Genomic DNA, 20,080 nt, shown 5'->3' with positions numbered 1-20,080 from the left:
GCACAGCAATCCAGGGACAAGGACTAGAAGGCAGAAGGGGACAGGAAATCTGGTGATAGGGAGCACAAGGTTGAGTAAGGACAGTGTTGACATGTAGTGGGGTTGTTAACTATTGTCATAGGGCAATACGTGTACTAACTGTTTAATGAGAAACGATTTTGTTCTGAAAACCTTCATCTAAAGTGAGAATAGCAGCACAACTGGAAGAACGTAATCGATGTCACTGAATTGTACATGTAGAAATTTTTGAAATGGTGTATCTTTCGCTATGTATATTTTCACCAAAAAAAAGAAAAGTCCTCCAAGGTCGAGAAGGGAGTGTTGACATGTTGTGGGATTGTTAACCATTGTCATAAAACAATATGTGTACTGACTGTTTAATGAGAAACTATTTGTTCTGTAAACCTTCACCTAAAGTACAATAAAAAAATTTTTTTTAATGAATTACTAAAAAAAATGAAATGGAAAAAAGACAATAAAATACAAACTCTGATATTTTACAATTATATTCAATAGACATAAAATTGCGTATGTACAATAAGGAGACATGTACAAGAATGTTCCGGGAAATTGTTTTGTAATAGTGAGAAACTAGAAATAACTCCAGTGTCCACTGACAGGAGATTGGAGAAGTAAATTGTGGCGTAGTCACATGAGGGACTGTGGCCTATTATAGAGTAGTAAAAATAAATCATCTACAGCTGTATGCAACGACACTGATAGAGTCTCAAAAAACAAGTCTCAGAAAACTCTAATATGCCTTTTTTTAAAAAAAAGCTTTATTGAGGTATTATTTACACAACAAAATTCACCCATTTTAAGTGTACAATTCAATAATTATTAGTACATTTACAGAGTTGTGCAATCATCACCAGTATCTAATTTTAATACATTCTCATCACTTCCCAGAATAAACCTCACACCCATTTCAGTCACTCCCATTCTCACCCCCAGCCCCAGGCAACCCCTGATCCACTTTCTATCTCTACAGATTTGACTTTTGGGGGCATTTCATATAAACGGAATCATACAAATATGTGGTCTTTTGTGACTGGTTTCTCTCATTTAAGGAGTCCTGGTGGCGCAGTGGTTAAGCACTCAGCTGCGAATCAAAAGGTCAGCAGTTCACCCCACCAGGCCCTCCGAGGGAGAAGGATGTGGCAGTCTGCTTCCCTAAAGATTTCAGCCTTGGAAACCCTATGGGGCAGCTATACTCTGTCCTATAGGTTTGCTATGAGTCAGAATTGACTCGAAGGCAATGAGTTTGGTTGGTTTTTGTTCTGCTCTCACTTGGTGTAATGTTTTCAAGGTTCATCCATGTTGTAGCGTGTATCAATGCCTCATTACTTTCTATTGCCAAATATTCCATTGTGTAGATATACTTCACTTGTGTATCCATTCACCAGTTGATGGACATTTGGGTTGTTTCCACTTTTTGGTTATTTTCAATAACGCTGCTTTGTGTAGATATGTTTTCATTTCTCTTGTGTAGATACCTAGGTGATACCGTTTTTATATAAAGCTCTAAACAAGCAAAACTCAACAGTGTGATGTTCAGAGATACAAAGCACTGAAACCGTTCTTTAAAAAGAAGAGAATGATAAACACAGCATTCAGGAGGGTTCATGGGGGTGCATCGGGGGGGGAGGCGTGGGAAAGGAAAGACACAGCCACACACAGGATAATGCTGGTTGGTGGGTTTATGAGTGTTCCTTTTTTATCATTCTTCATAACTTATACATTAGACATTTTTTGGTGAAAAATAGTGAATTTATTATATAAATGATTAGGTTATGCAGTGAATTATTAAAGGATTAACATTAAACTGATGGCCTGGTAGCAACCAGAAGACAAATCAGTAGTATTTCAATGTTTGCAATACTTTTAAAATCTCCGCACCGTTTCTTATTTGTTTGAAGAAGTATACGAGTCAACTTTTCCTTTCATCTTCATCCATGTGTCCTTTAAATTTGGTTGTCTTCTGCTCGACTTCTTTTTTATATCAAGTATTACATGATAAGAAAAAGACACTAAGAAAATGAAAATCTGTCTCCAATACCCCAGCAGTTCCACAGGGTTCCCGTCTCAGGATAATAAGATCTCTACTAGGACAGACAAAATTAGACGTGCTCTGGTGTCCTCTCTGTGCGCATCGCCCACCCTTTTCCTGGCTCCCTCTGCTCCCCCACAGGCCTTGCAGTTCCTTGAACACGCTGCCGCTGGGCCCAGCAAGTTCCTGCAGGCTCTGGTGCTTCACCTAAAAAGCCTATCCGGAGGTTTCTGCAAGGCTCCCTCCCCACCTTCTGGGCCCTTCTTCCCAGACCTCCTTGGTGAAATAGCACATTCGTGTACCTTCCTCCCGTCACTCCCCAACCCCTTAGCCTCCTGTACTTCTTGGCATAGCATCATCATCCCCCGACTGGTAGTGGTTTGTCTATTGCCACCCAGAACATCAGCCACCAGGACTCTGTTGAGCTCACAGAGAATCCTCAGCATGCACAAGTGCCTGACCCTTGGCGAGGCTCAATAAATAACTTACTGAATTAGTTAAGGCAGCCAAGCTTGTGATCAGGAGACTACTGTGTTATCAGACTGAGCTTCTCACTTGTCTGCCCTAAGCACAAGATGCTATGCTTTAGTTAAGCTGTACATTTGCACCTCAGGGAAGTGTATGCTTTCAGTTAGATGTTTTGAGGTATTGGAGATAGTTATCAGACCCTCATGGGCACCTTCAAGGACAACCTAGGGATCCAGGGTCTTAGTTGGAGGCAACTGGACTGGGTGAGCATGTAGAACAGAATTTCAAATTCTCATGGACTCCAGAATTTCTGGAGCCAAGGAGGCTGGATGAACCCCTCATAATCTTTAAACTTTAAACCACAAATATCCCCTGAAGTCTGCTTAAAACCAAACAATACCTTAACTGGTAAAGAATTCTGCCTTTAGCATTGTGCTCTTGCAAGCTCTATCTGCATGGAATCAAATTGACAACAGCAACTCAAAAGTTTAGCTAGGAAGCTGAGGGGTAGTGAGTTCATGTTAATGGGGGAGGAACAACTCAGGAAAAGAGGGTGAGAATGGTTGCACAACTTGAAGAATGTAATCAATGTCACTGCATTATGCATGTAGAACTGTTGAATTAGTGTATGTTTTGCTGTGTATATTCTCAACAACAGCAAAAAAAAAGTTAAGTAACTTCCAAAGCTAGAATTTCACATCTATGGCAGGGTGACGTCTGGGTAACCTCTGGGGTAGAAGGGTCTTCTTCATCATCATCATCATCATCATAAGCCAGACCACAGACAGATATGTCCAGAAGCAGCCGAGTACGAGCCAAGATCAGGGAGACCTGGGCTGAACATGTGAATTTGAAAGCTGTCTCCAGCTTCAGTCTCAAAATCTACCCACATAATCTTAGCTCTAGGTCCCTGGGTGACAAAAAGTTAAACGCTCAACTCCTAGCCGAAAGGTTGGTGGCTTGAACCCACCCAGAGACGCCTCAGAAGACAAGCCTGGTGATCTGCTTCCAAAAGGTTGCAGCCTGGAAAATCTATATAGCAGTTCTACTCTGTGCACATGGGGTCACCGTGACTTGAAATCGACTCAACAGCAACTAATAACAGTCTTAACTCTGGAGTCTCTAGGTGGTGGAAACAGTTAATGTGCTCAGCTGCTAACTGAAAGGCTGGAGGTTCGAGTCCACTCAGAGGCACCTCTGAAGAAAGGTCTGGTGATCTCTTTCTGAAAAATCAGCCACTGAAAACCCTATAGAGCACAGTTTTACCCTGACACACATGGTTTTGCTGTGAGTCAGAATCAACTCAAAACAACTGGTTTTTACCAGTTAATCTTAGCTCTAGGGCTGTGTTGACCAACATGGAAACCATTAGCCCCATGTAGTTATTGAACATCTGAAATGTGGCTTGTCTGCTGAAGAGCTGAATTTTCATTTTAATTAATTTACATGTAAAAACTGAAGCAGGGTAAAATATTTTTCCATTGTTAGTTACCTTCCACCTTTTGGAAGCAGATCGCCAGGGCCTGACTTCTGGAGGTGCCTCTAGGTAGGTTCGAACCGCCAACCTTTCTGCTACTAGTCAATTGCTTAACTCTTTCTGCTACACAGGGACCCCTTTGAACACAACTTTATTGCTTTGGTAGGACTACATTTCACTTTAACAGTTGAAAATTCAGCATCCAAATTAAGATGTGTAAAATACACACGACATTTTTAAGACTTTGCGCAAAAAAGAAGGTAAAATATCTCGTTAATAATTTTTATATTGATTACATATTAAAATGATAATATTTTGGACATATTGGGTTAAATAAAATATTAAAATAAATGTTTCCTGTTTCTTTTTACTTTGTCTAATGTGACTACTAGAAAATATAAAACTATGTGTGTGGCACTCATATTTCTGTTGGACAGAAAGAACATTTCCATTATCTCAGAAAGTTTCACTGGACAATGCTGGTCTGAAGTCTAGACAAACTACCCTCTACCATGGCCTCCAAGCATCTTTATCATTCCCACTTCCACACTAGGCTCAAGCTTTGTGCCTTGCAGACCCTATCCCTCTGCAGTTCTCAGAGGCTAAACCCTGCTTCCTCTGACTGAAGCAGGCTTTGCCTGTCCCTTCCTGCCCGCAAGAGGCATTCTTTCTCTGAACTCTTTGCTGTTGTTGTTGGGTGCCGTGGAGTCAGTTCTGACTCATAGCAACCCTGTGTACAACAGAACACTGCTCAGTCCTGTGCCGTCTTCACAATCGTTGCTATGTTTGAGCCCATTGTTGCAGCCACTGCATCAGTCCATCTCGTTGAAGGTCTTCTTCCTTTTCACTGACCCTCTACTTTACCAAGCACGATGTCCTTCTCCAGGGACTGGTCCCACCTGATAACATGTCCAAAGTACCTGAGACAAAATCTCACCATCCTCGCTTCTAAGGAGCATTCTGGCTGTACTTGTTCCAAGACAGTTCTTCTGGCAGTTTATGGTATATTCAGTATTCTTCACCAACACTGTAATTCAAATGCATCCATTTTTCTTCAGTCTTCCTTATTTGTTGTCCAGCTTTTGCATGCATATGAGGCGACTGAGAATACCATGGCTTGGGTCAAGCACACCTTAGTCCTCAAAGTGACATCTTTGCTTTTTAACACTTTAAGAGGTCTTTTGCAGCAGATTTAGCCAATGCAAAACATTTGATTTCTTGACTGCTGCTTCCACCGGCATTGATTTTGGATCCAAGGAAAATGAAACCCTTTACAACTTCAATCTTTTCTCCTTTTATCATAGTGTTGCTAATTCATCCAGTTGTGAGGATTTTTATTTTCTTTATGTTGAGGTGTAATCCATACTGAAGGCTGTAGTCTTTGATCTTCATCCGTAAGTGCTTCAAGTCCTCTTCACTTTCAGCAAGCAAGGTTGTGTCATCTGCATATTGCAGGTTGCTAATGAGTCTTCCTCCAATCCTGATGTCACGTTCTTCTTCATATAGTCCACCTTCTCAGATTATTTGCTCAGCATACCAATCAAATAAGTATGGTGAAAGGATACAACCCTGACACACACCTTTCCTGACTTTAAATCACGCAGTATCCCCTTCTTCTGCTCCAATGACTGCTCTTGATCTATGTACAGGTTCTGCATGAGCACAATTAAGTGTTCTGGAATTGCCATTCTTCACAATGTTGTCCATAATTTGTTATGATCCACACAGTCGAATGCCTTTGCATAGTCAATGAAACACAGGTAAACATCTTTCCGGTATTCTCCGCTTTCAGCCATGACCCACCTGGCATCAGCAATTATATCCCTCGTTCTACGTCCTCTTCTGAATCTGGCAGTTCCCTGTCAATGTACTGCTGCAACCACTTTTGATTATCTTCAGCAAAATTTTACTTGTGTGTGATAGTAATGATATTGTTTGATAATTTCCTCCTTCTGTTAGATCACCTTTCTTTGAAATGGGCACAAATATGATCTCTTCCAGTTGGTTGGCCAGGTAGTTGTCTTCCAAATTTCTTGGCATAGATGAATGAGCACTTGCAGCGTTGCATCCATTTTTTGAAACATCTCAGTGGGTATTCTGTCAGTTCCTGGAGTCTTGTTTTTCCCCAGTGCCTTCAGTGGAGCTTGGACTTCTTTAGTACCATTGATTCTTCATCAGATGCTATCTCCTGAAATGGTTGAACATCAACCAATTCTTTTTGGTACAATGACTCTGTGTATTTCTTTCATCTTCTTTTGATGCTTCCTGCATCATTCTATGTTTTTCCCATAAAATCGTTCAATATTGCAACTCAAGGCTTGAATTTTTTCTTCTGTTCTTTCAGCCTGAGAAATGCCAAGCATGTTCTTTCCTCTTGGTTTTCTAACTCAAGGACTTTGCACGTTTTATTATAATACTTTACTTTGTCTTCTCAAGCTGCCCTTTAAAATCTTCTGTTCAGCTCTTTTACTTCATCATTTCTTCCTTTCGGTTTAGCTACTCTACATTCAAGAGGAACTTTCAGAGTCTCTTCTGACATCCATTTTGGTCTTTCCTTTCTTTTTAATGATCTTTTGTTTTCTTCATGTATGATGTTCTTGATGTCATCCCACAACTCGTCTGGTCTTTGGTCATTAGTATTCAATGCATCAAATTTATTCTTGAGATGATCTCTAAATTCAGGTGGAATATATTCAGGGTCATACTTTGGCTCTCATTGATTTGTTTTAATTTTCTTCAGCTTCACCTTGAACTTGCATATGAGCAATTGATGGTCTGTTCTGCAGTCGGCCCCTGGCCTTGTTCTAACTGATGATATTGAGCTTCTTCCATTGTCTCTTTCCACATATGTAGTCAATTTGATTCCTGTGTATTCCGTCTAATGAGGTCCACGTGTATAGTCACTGTTTATGTTGTTGAAAAAGGGTATTTCTAATGAATAGGTCATTGGTCTTGCCAAAATCTGTCATGCCATCTCCAGCATCATTTCTGCCACCAACACCATGTTTTCCACTACCGATCCTTCTTCTTTGTTTCCAACTCTCCCATTCCAATCACCAGTAATTATCAATGCATCTCGATTGCATGCTTGATCAATTTCAGACTGCAGAAGTTGGTAAAAATTTCCAGTTTTTTCATCGATGGCATTAGTAGTTGGTGTCTAAATTTGAGTGATATTCGTATTAAGTGGTCTTCCTTATAAGCGTGTGGATATTATCCTATCACTGATAGCTTTTTACTTCTGTATAGATCTTGAAATGTTCTTTTTGACAATGAATGTAATGCCATTCCTCTTCAATTTGTCATTCCTGGCATAGTAGACCATATGAATCTGGCTTAATTTCCGTAGTTCCCTGTCAATGCACTGCTGCAACTCCTTTTGAATTATCTTCAGCAAAATTTTACTTGCATGTGATATTAATGATATTGTTCGATAATTTCCACATTCTGTTGGATCACTTTTCTTTGGAATGGGCACAAGTATGGATCTCTTCTGGTCATTTGGCCAGGTAGCTGTCTTCCAAATTTCTTGGCACAGAGTCTGGGATCCCTTCTCATCCCCCCTACCCCCCATCCTGCCCATCTTAGTCTCTGCCCCAGGAGTTAAATAATTTTTAAAACTATTTTAAAAGGTGTAACAAAATAACATCAAAGGAAATGGGAAGAAGGAAGAGGGGGGTCCAGAAATCATGAAAGAGGCAGAGAAGAGAGAGCCTCTTCCCCACACCCCCATCCAGATTCTAGACTGGGCAGGGAGAAATACCTCCCCTACCCACCAGGTATATCCCAGCTGCGGGTGAGGTCAAGGTATGAAAGTGCCGGTGTGTGTGAATAGGGAATGGGCAGAGGCATGTTGTTCAGAAGATGCCCCCTCCTCCCCACTCAACCATGTACTGCACAGAGCCATCAGGCCATATTCTTCTAGCAAGGACCCGGACAGGGTACCCTCGTGACAGGTAGCCAGTGCAAGCCCCACCTGGGGCTCCTCTCCCAGTCCCAGGAGACAAACTATGGCAGAGGGAAAATGGGGTGCTGACGCACCTCCTTAGCACCTACTATTTGTACCAGCCTGGAGCACTTAGTCTTGGAGAGCTACTTTCTCTTCACTCCAACATTTACATTAAGGGCAATAATCTTATATTTCTCTCTTAGCCCCATACCCATTACTGTCAAGTTGATTCCAACTCATAGCGACCCTATAGGGCAGAGTAGAATAGACCCATAGGGTTTTCAAGGTTGGAATGTTTACAGAAGCAGACTGCCAGATCTTTCTCCTGTGGAGCGGCTGGTGGTTCAAACTGCAGACCTTTGGTTAGCAGCCTAGTGCTTAACCACTGTGCCACCAGGTGTCCTTCTCTCTTAGCCCAGTACCTTATATATAAGGAATCTTAGCTGATGATTTTGACAATATTAATTGTATCTTGTTTCTGTGTGGTTCTTTACAACTGACAAAGGCTCTATCTTTATCCTGCCACAGCCCAAAGGAGGAGAACATGCTGAAATTTTCACAGCCATTTTATGGATGAGGAAACTGAGGCTCAAAGAGGTTATTTTTCTCAGGTCATAAAGCTTGTAAGTGTGGCCCAGATTTTTCTGGCTCCTGGTCCAATGATCTTACCCTTCACCTTTCTTTGGGTGCCTAGGAGAGAAGGGAGACAGTTAATGATGAATAAATAGCACGGGCTGGGGAAGCTAGGGCAGCTTCATGGAAGAGGCAGGACTTGAGCTGGGCTTTGAGGGATAGGTAGGTTTTGGCTCAGCAAAGAGGAATATGTGGGGCATTCAGTGAGAAAACCACAACTCCTTTGAAAACCAATCAATAAATTTTGTGATGAGCATAGAATGGTAGAATTAAGGGTTTGGGCATATTTTTTTTAACAGCAGCTTTATTGAGATATAATTTGCATACCATAAATTTCACACTTTTAAAGTGTACAATTCAGTGGTTTTTAGTGTCTTCATAGAGTCGTACACCATCATCCTATCTAATTTAAAACATTTTTATCACCCCAAAAAGAAACTCCACACCTATTAGCAGTCCCTTTGGCACTGGCAATCATTTTCTGTCTCTATGGACTTGCCTCTTCTAAATGTTTCATATAATATGTGAACTTTTGTGACTGGCTTCTTTTCACTTAGCATGTTTTCAGGGTTCATCCACATTGTACCATGAGTCAGTACTCCATTCCTTTTAATGGTTGAATAATATTCCATTGTATGTATATACCATATTTTGTCTATCCATTCATCTGTTGATGGACAATTGGATTGGAATAGGAGTGGAATTACTGGGTCATATGGTAACTCAATGCTTAACATTTTGAGGAACTGCCAAACTGTGTTCCAAAATGGCTGCACCATTTCACAATCCCACCAGCTGTGTGTGAGAGTTTCAATTTCTCTGTATCCTCACCAGCACCTACTTTCCTTTTCTTTTTTTTTAAATTACAGTCATCTTAGTGGATAGGAAGTGGTATTTTGTTGTGGTTTTGATTTGCATTTCCCTGATTAATGAAGTTGAGCATATTTTCATGTGCTTATTGGCCATTGGTATGTCTCTTTGGAGAAATGTCTATCAAATACTTTGCCCATTTTTTAATTTGAGATATTTGTATTTTTATTGCTGAGTTGTAAGAGTTCTTTGTATATTCTGGATACAAGTTTCCTTATTAAATATATGCTTTGAGAATATTTCCTCCCGTTCCATGGATTGGCTTTTCACTTTCTTGATCATGTCCTTTGATGCACAAAGTTTTAATTTTGATGAACACTATTTATCTATTTTCTCCATTGTTGCTTGTGCTTTTGGTGTCATATCTAAGAAATCATTGCCTAATCCAAAGTCAGTAAGATTTACACCTATATTTTCTTTTAAGAGTTTATAGCTTTAGCACTTACATTTAGGTCTGTAATCCATCTTTGAGTTAATCTTTGTACATGGTGTGAAGAAGGGATCCAACTTCACTCTTTTGCATGTGTTTATCCAGTTGTCCCAGCACCATTTGTTGAAGATTTCCTCTACCCCTCCCCCATTTAATTGTCCTGGTACCCTTGTTGAAAATCAGTTGATCGTAAATGTAAAAGTTTATTTTTGAACTTTCAATTCTATTCCATTGTTGGTCATATTTTTAAAGAGCTATTTCTGTAGTGGCACAGGAGTGAAGAGCTCCACTGCTAACCAAAAGGTACGCAATTTGAAACCACCAGCCGCTCCCTGGAAACCCTATGGGGCAGTTCTACTCTGTCCTATAGGGTCGCTATGAGTCGAAGTCAACTCAATGGCAATGGGTTTGGGTTGTAATTGGTAGTCCATCCTTTCCTGGAAGAAAGATGGAGAGATGGCGATATCTCCCAGACTGCATTTCTTCGGGCAGGTCAGGTTAGCGAGGTGGGAGAGACCCTCTGAAAAATGCTTGGTCTCTGGTGCTCTTTGCACTGGCCTCATTGTAATTCCATTTTCCTGTAGGTTTCAGAGTCCCTCTCCATTGCTGTGCTGGGAGCTGGGGAGGTAGCTGACTGACCAGAAGACCTTATCGCTTTGCTACCTCTCGAGGTTATTATGGATATCAAATTTGATAGTTTACGTAAAATAATTTAGAAAGGTCTAAAGTGCTATACAAATGTAGGATGTGTTCTTCCTATTATTATCCCTAAACCTCATGAGTAGAGCCAGTGGTAGAATTCTTGCCTTCCGTGTGGGAGATCCAGGTTTGATTCCTAGCCAATGCACCTCATGCATAGCTACCACCCATGTGTCATTAGAAACTGCATGTTGCTGTGATGCTCAACAGGTTCAGTGAAGCTTCCAGACTAAGAAAGACTAGAAAGAAAGGCCTGGCTGTCTACTCACGAAAATCAACCAGTGAAAACCCTATGGATCATAATATTCTGAACCGCAACCCATCATGGGGGTGGCGCAGGACCAGGCAGTGTTTCCTTTCATTGTGCATGGGGTAGCCATGAGCTAGGGGTCAACTGACAGCAGCTAACAGCTCTCATGAGTAAGACTCTAAAAATAGAAGTTACTTTTAACTTTTACTCATTGGGATCAAGGCTGTAGTATCTACATTATTGCAAATTCCAAAATAGTGAGGTTTGGCTCTGTGCTATTCTGGCAAGGGGTGTGAGTTTACCACCGAGTGTGAATATATGTGTTGGTCATTCCTTCCTTCCACATTCCTCCTTCTTGAATGGGGGTCTACTTTGTGCCAGGCACTGTGCTAAGCTCTGGGAAAACCACAGAGAATTAGGCAGATGCCCTCTCTGCCCTCCTGGAGCTTACGGTTTAGTGGGGAGGCTGTTCAACTCAACAAGCTATCGCAATAAGATATGAGCATGGGGGAGGTCCAGAGTGATGCCCCCGGCCAGCAGGGCTAGGAGAGGTGGGAGGGGGAGGGGGGTCAGTTTGTTCAGGGCAATCAGGGGGTTTAGATTATCTCTCCAACCCCGTCTAGCCTTTTGGTTTCATGATTTTTCAGTGAGGCTGAGGCTAATCAAAGCTGAACTCAGTCCCCACACTGTTAGGCTTAAGAATGAACTCATGACAAGGGACGCCTGTTCTAGCCCCCTCCTAGTGCGGTTCTTCAGGCTGAAACCTGCCTTCATCCTGCCTTTCCTGTCCCCTGCTCTAGGTTTCTTTGCTGACAGTGGCGAAGGGCTCCCTCTCCTGCTCTACCCCTCCTCCCGGGTCTGCTGGGCCACAGCCTTCGAGCCACTATCAAAAATCGCCTCCCACTGCCAAGCCTCCTTAGGAACTTGGAGGGAGCGGAGGGGCCCCCCAGTGGAGAGACTGCATCCTCCCAGAGGACAGCGGCTCATTTTCCCCCTCAAAGCCTGGAAAACCAAGCTGTCAGGCTGACTTGAGAGCCAGGTGGCTATGAGGGAGCCCAAGCCCACTGCATCCACTTAGCCAGCCCTGAGTGCACCTGTGTCCCCTGGTGTCCACTGGTATTCTAAGCCAAGCGCATGGGGGACAAGTGTAAGGGGAAAGCACAGGCAGGATGGAGGTGGGAAAAGCTAGCCCCCCTCTCACATCCCTTCTCTCCCCTCTCCAGTGTTTAATGACAACACTGACAACGCTGGGGGTGGTTGCCACGGTCTTCTTCTCCCCACCTTCCTCCTCACTTCTACCCCCCACCCTCCTTCATACACCTCTCCCCAGGCATATCATCTGACAGCTGAGCAGGATCTCACAGATGTATGCGGGGTCACACAGCCTCCTGCATGCACTCCATTTGACATGGTGCCACACATGTCCCTCAGACCCCCAGATGCCATATACACACAGATACCCAGGGGCCAAAGTGATCCCTAAGGTCCCAAACGGATGACTGGGTTGGGGTCTTCTAAGGTCAGCCCAGCCTCCATGTCTCCCATCATCCCCTCTTCCACACCCATGTTGGAGTCATCTGCTGGGGTAAAAGGTCCTCTCACCTTTAGGGGACAGACTCAGTGGTGGGGAGGTCTCTCACCTCCACAACCACCTTGTGCATCCAGAGGATGCCACTGTCGTCCCCCACCCCCTTGTCACTGCGGCACATGTGGAGGGAGACAGGGAAGAACTGGATGGGGCGGAGGGTATGTGGAGATGTGAAGTGACAGGGAGATAACCACTAAACCTGCCTGGATCTTAATTTCTTCATCTCTAAAACAAGGGGCTTGTTCTAACCTCTAGGGCTTCTTGTAGCTCTCAAATTCTGCAAGTCTGAGGTTCTATGACTCTTTTGGGATAATGTGTGATTATTTCTTCGTGAGCGACTGACAGCTCGTATCCCCACGTAGGAGGAGGGCGGGTGTGCCAGCTCTCCTGTGCCTCTCCTGCCCTCCTCCCAGAGCAGCCCTTCCATTCTTTCCCCCTTCCTGGCAAACCCCCACCCCACCCCCGCAAGTCCCCAGGTGACAGGGCTGCTCTGGGCGTCTGGCAGCCCCTCTCGAAGGCGGGCCCTGAAGCCTAAACTCCCCCAGCCCGTGCAGGCCACACCCACCGGGACAGCCCCTTGCGGGAGCTGGACCTCGAAGGGATCATTAACCCTCTCCCTGCCGCACTCGCAGCGCCGGCTGACACCCCCAGCCCCCCTTGTCACTCTGGAGCCCAGAGAGGCCTGGGGAGGGGAGGCCGGAAAGATGGAAAGCCAGAGCCCCGTGGGCTCAGTGATGGCAGAGAGGGGGTCCCTCGGCTTGGCGTCCTGTGTGAGAGCCTAACCTAACCTCCAGGCCGCCGCCGCGGGCGCATCTCCCCGGGCCGCGCGGCCCCTCCCTGGGACGGCGCCCCTGCCCGGGGCGGGCCAGGAAGCCCCGGTCCCCGCCCCGCTCGGTCAGGTCGCGCGGCCCGGGGACTTTGGAGCCGGGAGGAAGCGCAGCGGTGGGGAGGGGGTGTGTCGGCGGCAGGGTTTTATAACCCGCAGGCGGCGCGTGGGAGAAGGGGCAGCGCCGGCCGTGCACCTCGCAGCGCACCGCGCCCGCACCCGCACCATGGGGACTGTGCCAGGCCGCCCGGGGCCGCTGCCGCAGCCGCTGCTGCCGCTGCTGCTGCTGCTGCTGCCGCGGCCGCCCGCCGCCCTGGAGCTTGACCCCGGGCTGCAGCCGGAAAACTTTGCCACCACCGAGGACGGGGCGCGGCAATTCGCGCAGAGCTTCAATTCGAGCGCCGAGCAGGTGCGGTTCCTGAACACAGTCGCCAGCTGGGCGCACGACACCAACATCACCGCCGAGAATGCGCAGCGCCAGGTGGGCGCCGGGGCACGGGGCGCGGGGGCGGGGCCGGGGCGGCCAATCACAGGCCTGCGGCGGGGTGGGGGGGTGGGGGACGGGGAGTCACCGCTGAGCGTAGGGGGCTCCCCCGCACTGGAACCTGCGGGCCGTCCCCACCTACACCCACGCCCCCTCCCGCCGTATCAGACCGGCGGTGCGTGTCAGCACGGTGCTGGGCACAGGGTGCGTGCCCAATACATGAATTGAGCGGAGGCCTGCTCCTCCGAGACCAAGTTCCCCCAGATGACAGATCCCAGGGATGACATGGGGCTGGGTCGGCGGCAGCCTTAGCAGAGGGCGCCCGCGTGCCCTGGGTCCCTCACCCTTTCTGACAGCTGCCCCCTCCCCAGGGAACATTGTTCCGGCTTCTACTCCTCATTGTCCATTCCCTCCCTCTGCCTCTCTTCCTGGCCCCAATTTCTCTCCATTGCTCCCCTGAGGCAGAGCCCCCAGGTCCCGACCCAGAGGGCCCAGGAGGAGGGACACTGGTCCCCAAACCCCAGAATCCCCCACCTCCAGGTCAGGTGCCTCCACAGGGCAGAGGTCTGGCTGCCCTTGGCCTTCCTCCCCTCCCCCAGCCAGGTGGCCTCCCCTATTTGGCCTCCTCATGACCTCCCTGTGCCCTCTTGTGCCCTCCTGGTGCCCACAGGAGGAGACAGCCCTGCTCAGCCAGGACTTCGAGGAGGCCTGGGGCCACAAGGCCAAGGAGCTGTACGACAACATCTGGGAGAACTTCACTGATGCAGAGCTACGCAGGATCATCAGCGCCATCCGCATCCTGGGCCCTGCCAACCTGGCCCTCACCAAGCGGCAGCAGGTGGGCCCTCTGGGCCTGAGAGGTGGGGGCAGAACTGGTGGGGAAGCGGCCTCACCTGCCTCCCCCACTGGGCTGCAGCCTGGCAGAGAGGGGTCCCTAAATGTAGAAAGACTTCCTGAAGCATGAAATTCCTTGGAGATGGAGTGGGGAGTTACGTTACATTAAAGCAAATATTGTGGAGTAGAAAGGAAAATTCAAGTAAAAGATCAAATGGTGGGCTTCATAATTTCTCCAGAGGCCGGTTTGGTTTATGGCCTTCCTTAGAAAGGTCTTAAAGGACTGAAGGAGGCACCAAGGCCAGAGAATGAGAAGAGTTTGTCCTCACTGTAAGGTGGCAACCAAGGCGGTGTCCAAGCCACCTCCCTTCTCTAAGCCTCCTTTTCCTTCTGGCAAAAAGAGGAGGGGATGGCGAGAGATCTCTGGGGGGCTGTTTATCACTAACATTTTTTCAACTCTGACTCCCCAGTACAACTCTCTGCTAAGCAACATGAGCAGGATTTACTCCACATCCAAGGTCTGCTTCCCCAACAAGACTGCCACCTGCTGGTCCCTGGACCCAGGTAAGGCCCTGTCCCTCTGTCTCTGTGCCGGGGTTTGCCACCTCTTCCCCATCACCCTGATGCACCAAGGAAGACAGCATGTGTGTTGAGAGGCCTGTGGAGAGAGTGGGTAAACCCCAAAGGCATTGGCCTCCAATGGGGTCTGGGCTGTGTGGATGCCCCACACCCGTTTCCCCTGGTGAATTGACTTCAGGAACTTGCCCTCTGTGTGCCTTGGCCTCTCCCATCATTAGTCCTTCCTCCTGGCTGCCTGGTTTTCCCTTTCTCCCCAGGAGCCTTCCAGAGGCCTTGGACTCCTCATGGCTTCCTTTATACCCTCCTGCTCCCCCTCAACCCCATATACCAGGAATAGTTGAGGTCAGCTACTCCACCCGATGAGCCACAGAGGGTCTGGGTTTTGGCCCTCTGGATACCCTCTTCCTGTGCCAGCCACCTTAGATCATCGTTTTCCTGGGACAGGGACCCTGCCTGGGTACCTGCTTTGTATAGCTCCCAGCCTGTCCCGCCCAGCTTGTAGGTTGCCCTTCGTTTTGGGGGTATCATGACATTGAGGATGCTGGAGGAAATGGTAAGGACCACTGTGGTACCCCGGTGAGGGCTGAGAAGGTGTTGCAGACTTCCATGTGGAAGTCTCCTAACTGGCCCTGCCTGCCTGTGTCTCAGAGCTCACCAACATCCTGGCCTCCTCACGGAGCTACCCCATGCTGCTGTTTGCCTGGGAGGGATGGCATGATGCTGTGGGCATCCCGCTGAAACCCCTGTACCAGGACTTTACCGCCCTCAGCAATGAGGCCTACGAGCAGGATGGTGAGCATGTCTCTCCTGGCCCACAAGCAGCACCTCTTGGGTGGGTGCAGCCCTTCCCAGCTGGCAAGGTGCCCTCCCACTTGCTGTCTCTGCTGAGCCACAATGCCCAGAGGAGCTGTTAGGCTGAGTCCCATATACTGGCCAGAGAGGTTAGGGAGCTGCACAAGGCTGCACAGACAGTGGATGGTGGAACTGGACTTGAACCCAGTCTGCTTGCCACAAGCTGCTGTCCTGCCTTCACGTCACCTCTCCTGCCTGGCACTCCTGGTGCTGCCCCCCAAGCCCAGGACTCATCTTCACCTCTGGTGCTGTCTGAGATCTACTTAGCTGGAGCCTGGAGCAACCCCTAGTTACAGAAAATCATACAGTGGTAGACGCCCCAGCTATCCACCCCAGCTAGCTGGCAGACACACAGGCCTGGAGAATGGCCAAGGAGTGGCGGGGAGGTGGAGGTGCCAGAGCCTGGAGCCTGAGCCGCCCCCCTTCACTCCCACTGCTAGGCTTTTCTGACACAGGGGCCTACTGGCGCTCCTGGTACGAATCACCCACCTTTGTAGAGGATCTGGAACACCTCTACTATCAGTTAGAGCCCCTCTACCTGAACCTCCACGCCTATGTCCGCCGCTCACTGCACCGCCGATACGGGGACAAGTTCATCAACCTCAGGGGACCCATTCCTGCTCACCTGCTGGGTAAGGGCCTGGCCTTGCCTCCAGGCGTGTCCCAGAGAAGCCTGGGCCCAGGGGGATGCCCAGAGTAGGGAAGGAGGATCGCCATCATCATCTCTCATACTGTGCTGGTCACCTCCCCGTGCCTGAGCTAGTGGAGTGCTCCCAACGCCACCATGAAACGAGCTATCCCTTTCATTGCAATTATTGTTCCGACTTTACAGACAGGGACCCTGAGGCTTAGGGTGTAAAAATGACTTGGCAGAGGTCAGAGAACTAGTAAAGGCAAAGCTAAGATTTAAATGAAGCTTCTGACTCCAGGTCCAGCGGAGGAGGACTAATAGTCCTAGCTGATGCCCACAGAATTGAGCCCGTGGCCCTCAGGGCCGGGAGGCAGGGACCACACACAGCCAGAAAAGACCCCAGCAGCATCGTCTGGGCCCTCTAGTGCATCCGCCAGCCCCAAGGAGCTCAGAGTACTCAGTGGGGGTGGGGTCGGACTCATGTGTGACCCTCCTGCCCCTGAGCCAGCCAAGTGGGGTCGGCTGTCCTAGAGTGCCCCAGAGACCAGGTGATGGGGTCCCAGGTGTTGCTTGGTGACAATCATGGGGCAGCAGGCGCTGGCTCAGCAGGGGCCAAGCTGAGTGGCTTCCCTCGTCCATCTAGGAAACATGTGGGCCCAGAGCTGGGAAAACATCTATGACATAGTAGTGCCTTTCCCAGACAAGCCCAACTTGGACGTTACCAGTACTATGGTGCAGAAGGTAAGTTCTGGAGTCAGGGCTGGGGTGGGGACAAGAGGGAGTCAGGACAGGAAGAGGGGCAGGACAAGGCCACATGAGGGCAGCGGAGTTGAGTAGGGGCCTCGGGCCCTCCCTTTGTACAGAGAAGCAGCTTGGGTTGTATGTCCCAGCGGCCTAGGCGAGGAGAACTGGGGTCTGTCTCCTCAGTGAGGCACCAGCCCTCCCTCCGAGCCCCCCGGGGGTGGAGTATGAGCAATGTCTGCTTCCATCTCTCGGCTGTGGTCAGTTCGAGGCCCTGTCTCTGGGGAGGGAGGCCACAGAGCAGAGATGTCCTTCACAGGCAGGTAGCTGACCTGGTAGGGGAGCCCAGACCTCCCCTAGGAAGTCAGAGTGGGCTCTTGGCAGCTGGCCCCTGACCTGTGCCCACCTTCCCCCCCTACCCAGGGCTGGAATGCTACACACATGTTCCGGGTGGCAGAGGAGTTCTTCACCTCCCTGGGCCTCTTGCCCATGCCACCTGAGTTCTGGGCACACTCCATGCTGGAGAAGCCGAGCGATGGACGGGAGGTGGTATGCCACGCCTCTGCCTGGGACTTCTACAACAGGAAGGACTTCAGGTCTGGACATGGGATGGGGAGGGGCTGGGGAAGGGCAGGGCAGCCTGGGAACAGAGAAGCTGGCTTCCAGGCCTGTGCCCTCCCAGGCTAGGGTGCTGGGGCTCTTCCAGGGCTGTGCGCATAGAGACCTTTTAGGCTGCCTTCCCCCAGCAGGCTTGGAACGCAGGGAGAAGGCTTTCGTGGTAGTGGTGCGGGGGGCAGGGTAAAGGACCTTCATGCTTCCAACAGCTCCTCCAAGCCCCAGGACAGGGTCCCTTAGTCCTACCCCTCAGGTGCCAGGCTCCTCCCAGGGCTTTGGTCCCTGCCCAGCCCTGTCCTTCTCCCTCATCTTCGGCCCTCCCCACCCAGGATCAAGCAGTGCACGCAGGTCACAATGGACCAGCTGTCCACGGTGCACCACGAGATGGGCCACGTGCAGTACTACCTGCAGTACAAGGACCAGCCAGTGTCCCTGCGCCAAGGTGCCAACCCTGGCTTCCACGAGGCCATTGGGGATGTGCTGGCACTCTCGGTCTCCACTCCTGCACATCTGCACAAAATCGGCCTGCTGGACCAAGTCACTGATGACACAGGTATGGGAGGCTGGGGAGGGCCCAGATCAGGCCCACCTCAACCCCATCGACCCCACAGCAGGGCCCACGTGCCACACTTACATCTGCCCTAGCTCAGGCAGGGTGGGGATCCACACAGAGATTCCCAGCTCGCCCTGAGCCTCAGTTCAACACTCTCCGATGGTCCTCTCCCAAGTGTGTCTGCCTACCCTCACTTCCTGCAGGCTCCTCCCCAGCCCACCCTCTCCTAGCTGGACTCCTCCCTCTGACCTCTCTCTTCTCATCTCCCAACAGAAAGTGACATCAATTATCTGCTAAAGATGGCACTGGAAAAAATTGCCTTCCTGCCCTTTGGCTACTTGGTGGACCAGTGGCGCTGGGGGGTCTTTAGTGGGCGCACCCCCCCTTCCCGCTACAACTTTGACTGGTGGTATCTCCGGTGAGCAAAGAGGAACAAGAAAGCCCTCCTGGCCCTCCCCACCCTCCTGGGCAAGCAGGAGCCTCCTGCCCTGGTCAGCCCTAGCCCCCTCTCTCCAATGACGTAGTCTCCCTCCTTTTACCCACCATGTTCTTCTTTCCCACTTAAAACCCCCTCCTCCAGGAAGTCTTCCCCAATTCACCAGGGTAGGGAAGGGATGGCTGGGTGGGAATGATCACCTCGTAGCCTTTTCTGGAAAAGCTAAATCTGCCAGCCTGTGTGTGGCCCCTTCGTCGTAAGACAGTTTAACCATCCTCTTCTAGAACCAAGTATCAGGGGATTTGCCCTCCAGTGGTCCGAAACGAAACCCACTTTGATGCCGGAGCTAAGTTTCATGTCCCAAACGTGACACCATATATCAGGTACTGTTGGCCCCCCACCCCCCAACTCTGTCACCTTCAGTCCCCCTCCCACTGTGGTCCTGGCAGCCCCGTCCCATGGCTTGTCCCCATGCTCTTCCTGACCCCCCCCTCCAAGGGCCTCGAATCAGGGTGGCCCTCTCTCCTTTGTCCTGAGCCAGGCTTGGTTCTCCCTTCTTCCCCAAGACAGCTTCTGGCCCCGCCTCTGCCCTGCAGGAAGGTGGGTGGTACCTGGGTAGGGACCCCGGTTCCTGGCCCTACACCCCCCTGATGCCCACCCTGTGCCTGCAGGTACTTTGTGAGTTTTGTCCTGCAGTTCCAGTTCCATCAAGCCCTGTGCAAGGAGGCAGCCCACCAGGGCCCGCTGCACCGGTGTGACATCTACCAGTCCACCCAGGCGGGGAACAAGCTCCGGTGTGTGGTGGGAAGGGGAGCAGGTGGGCAAGGGAGGGGAGGAGCAGAGGAGGTGGACAGAGGGTGGGTTTGGAAAGCAACTGGCTGTCCTGGGTTAGGGTATCACAGGGCTGGGGCATCACAGGGCTAGGATGATGCAGGGCTACCTCCCTTTCTCCCTCCCAGCCCCCTTCCTTCCTTTCTCTTAATAAGTATTTCTTGAGAGGGCCTTCTGGCTGGCATGGAGAAAGACAAACATCCCCCGACACCCTTCATAGAGTCCAGTGCGGGTGTAAGGGTGGGCTGGTCTCAGGCTTCAGCCTGAGCTCCCTGTGCCCGCGG

At 49.4% G+C, this 20,080-nt stretch overlaps 1 protein-coding gene across 1 annotated transcript; it reads left to right on the top strand.

The window, feature by feature from the left end:
- The first annotated feature begins 12,533 nt into the window (after nt 1-12,533).
- Nucleotides 12,534-19,686, top strand: LOC101341987 (angiotensin-converting enzyme-like). The gene is made up of 12 exons (XM_023729437.1): nt 12,534-12,572; nt 12,828-13,145; nt 13,209-13,721; nt 14,395-14,562; nt 15,029-15,122; nt 15,786-15,929; nt 16,430-16,621; nt 17,264-17,361; nt 17,785-17,957; nt 18,306-18,529; nt 19,250-19,348; nt 19,637-19,686. Exons 1-11 carry the CDS (start codon nt 12,534-12,536, stop codon nt 19,333-19,335), a joined length of 2,049 nt encoding a protein of 682 aa, XP_023585205.1. The 3' UTR covers nt 19,336-19,348; nt 19,637-19,686.
- The last annotated feature ends 394 nt before the right edge of the window (nt 19,687-20,080 follow it).

Source organism: Trichechus manatus, unplaced genomic scaffold (genome assembly GCF_000243295.1).
Source record: "Trichechus manatus latirostris isolate Lorelei unplaced genomic scaffold, TriManLat1.0 scaffold00028, whole genome shotgun sequence".
NCBI lineage: Eukaryota > Metazoa > Chordata > Mammalia > Sirenia > Trichechidae > Trichechus > Trichechus manatus.
This window is presented reverse-complemented; position numbering and strand designations above follow the sequence as displayed.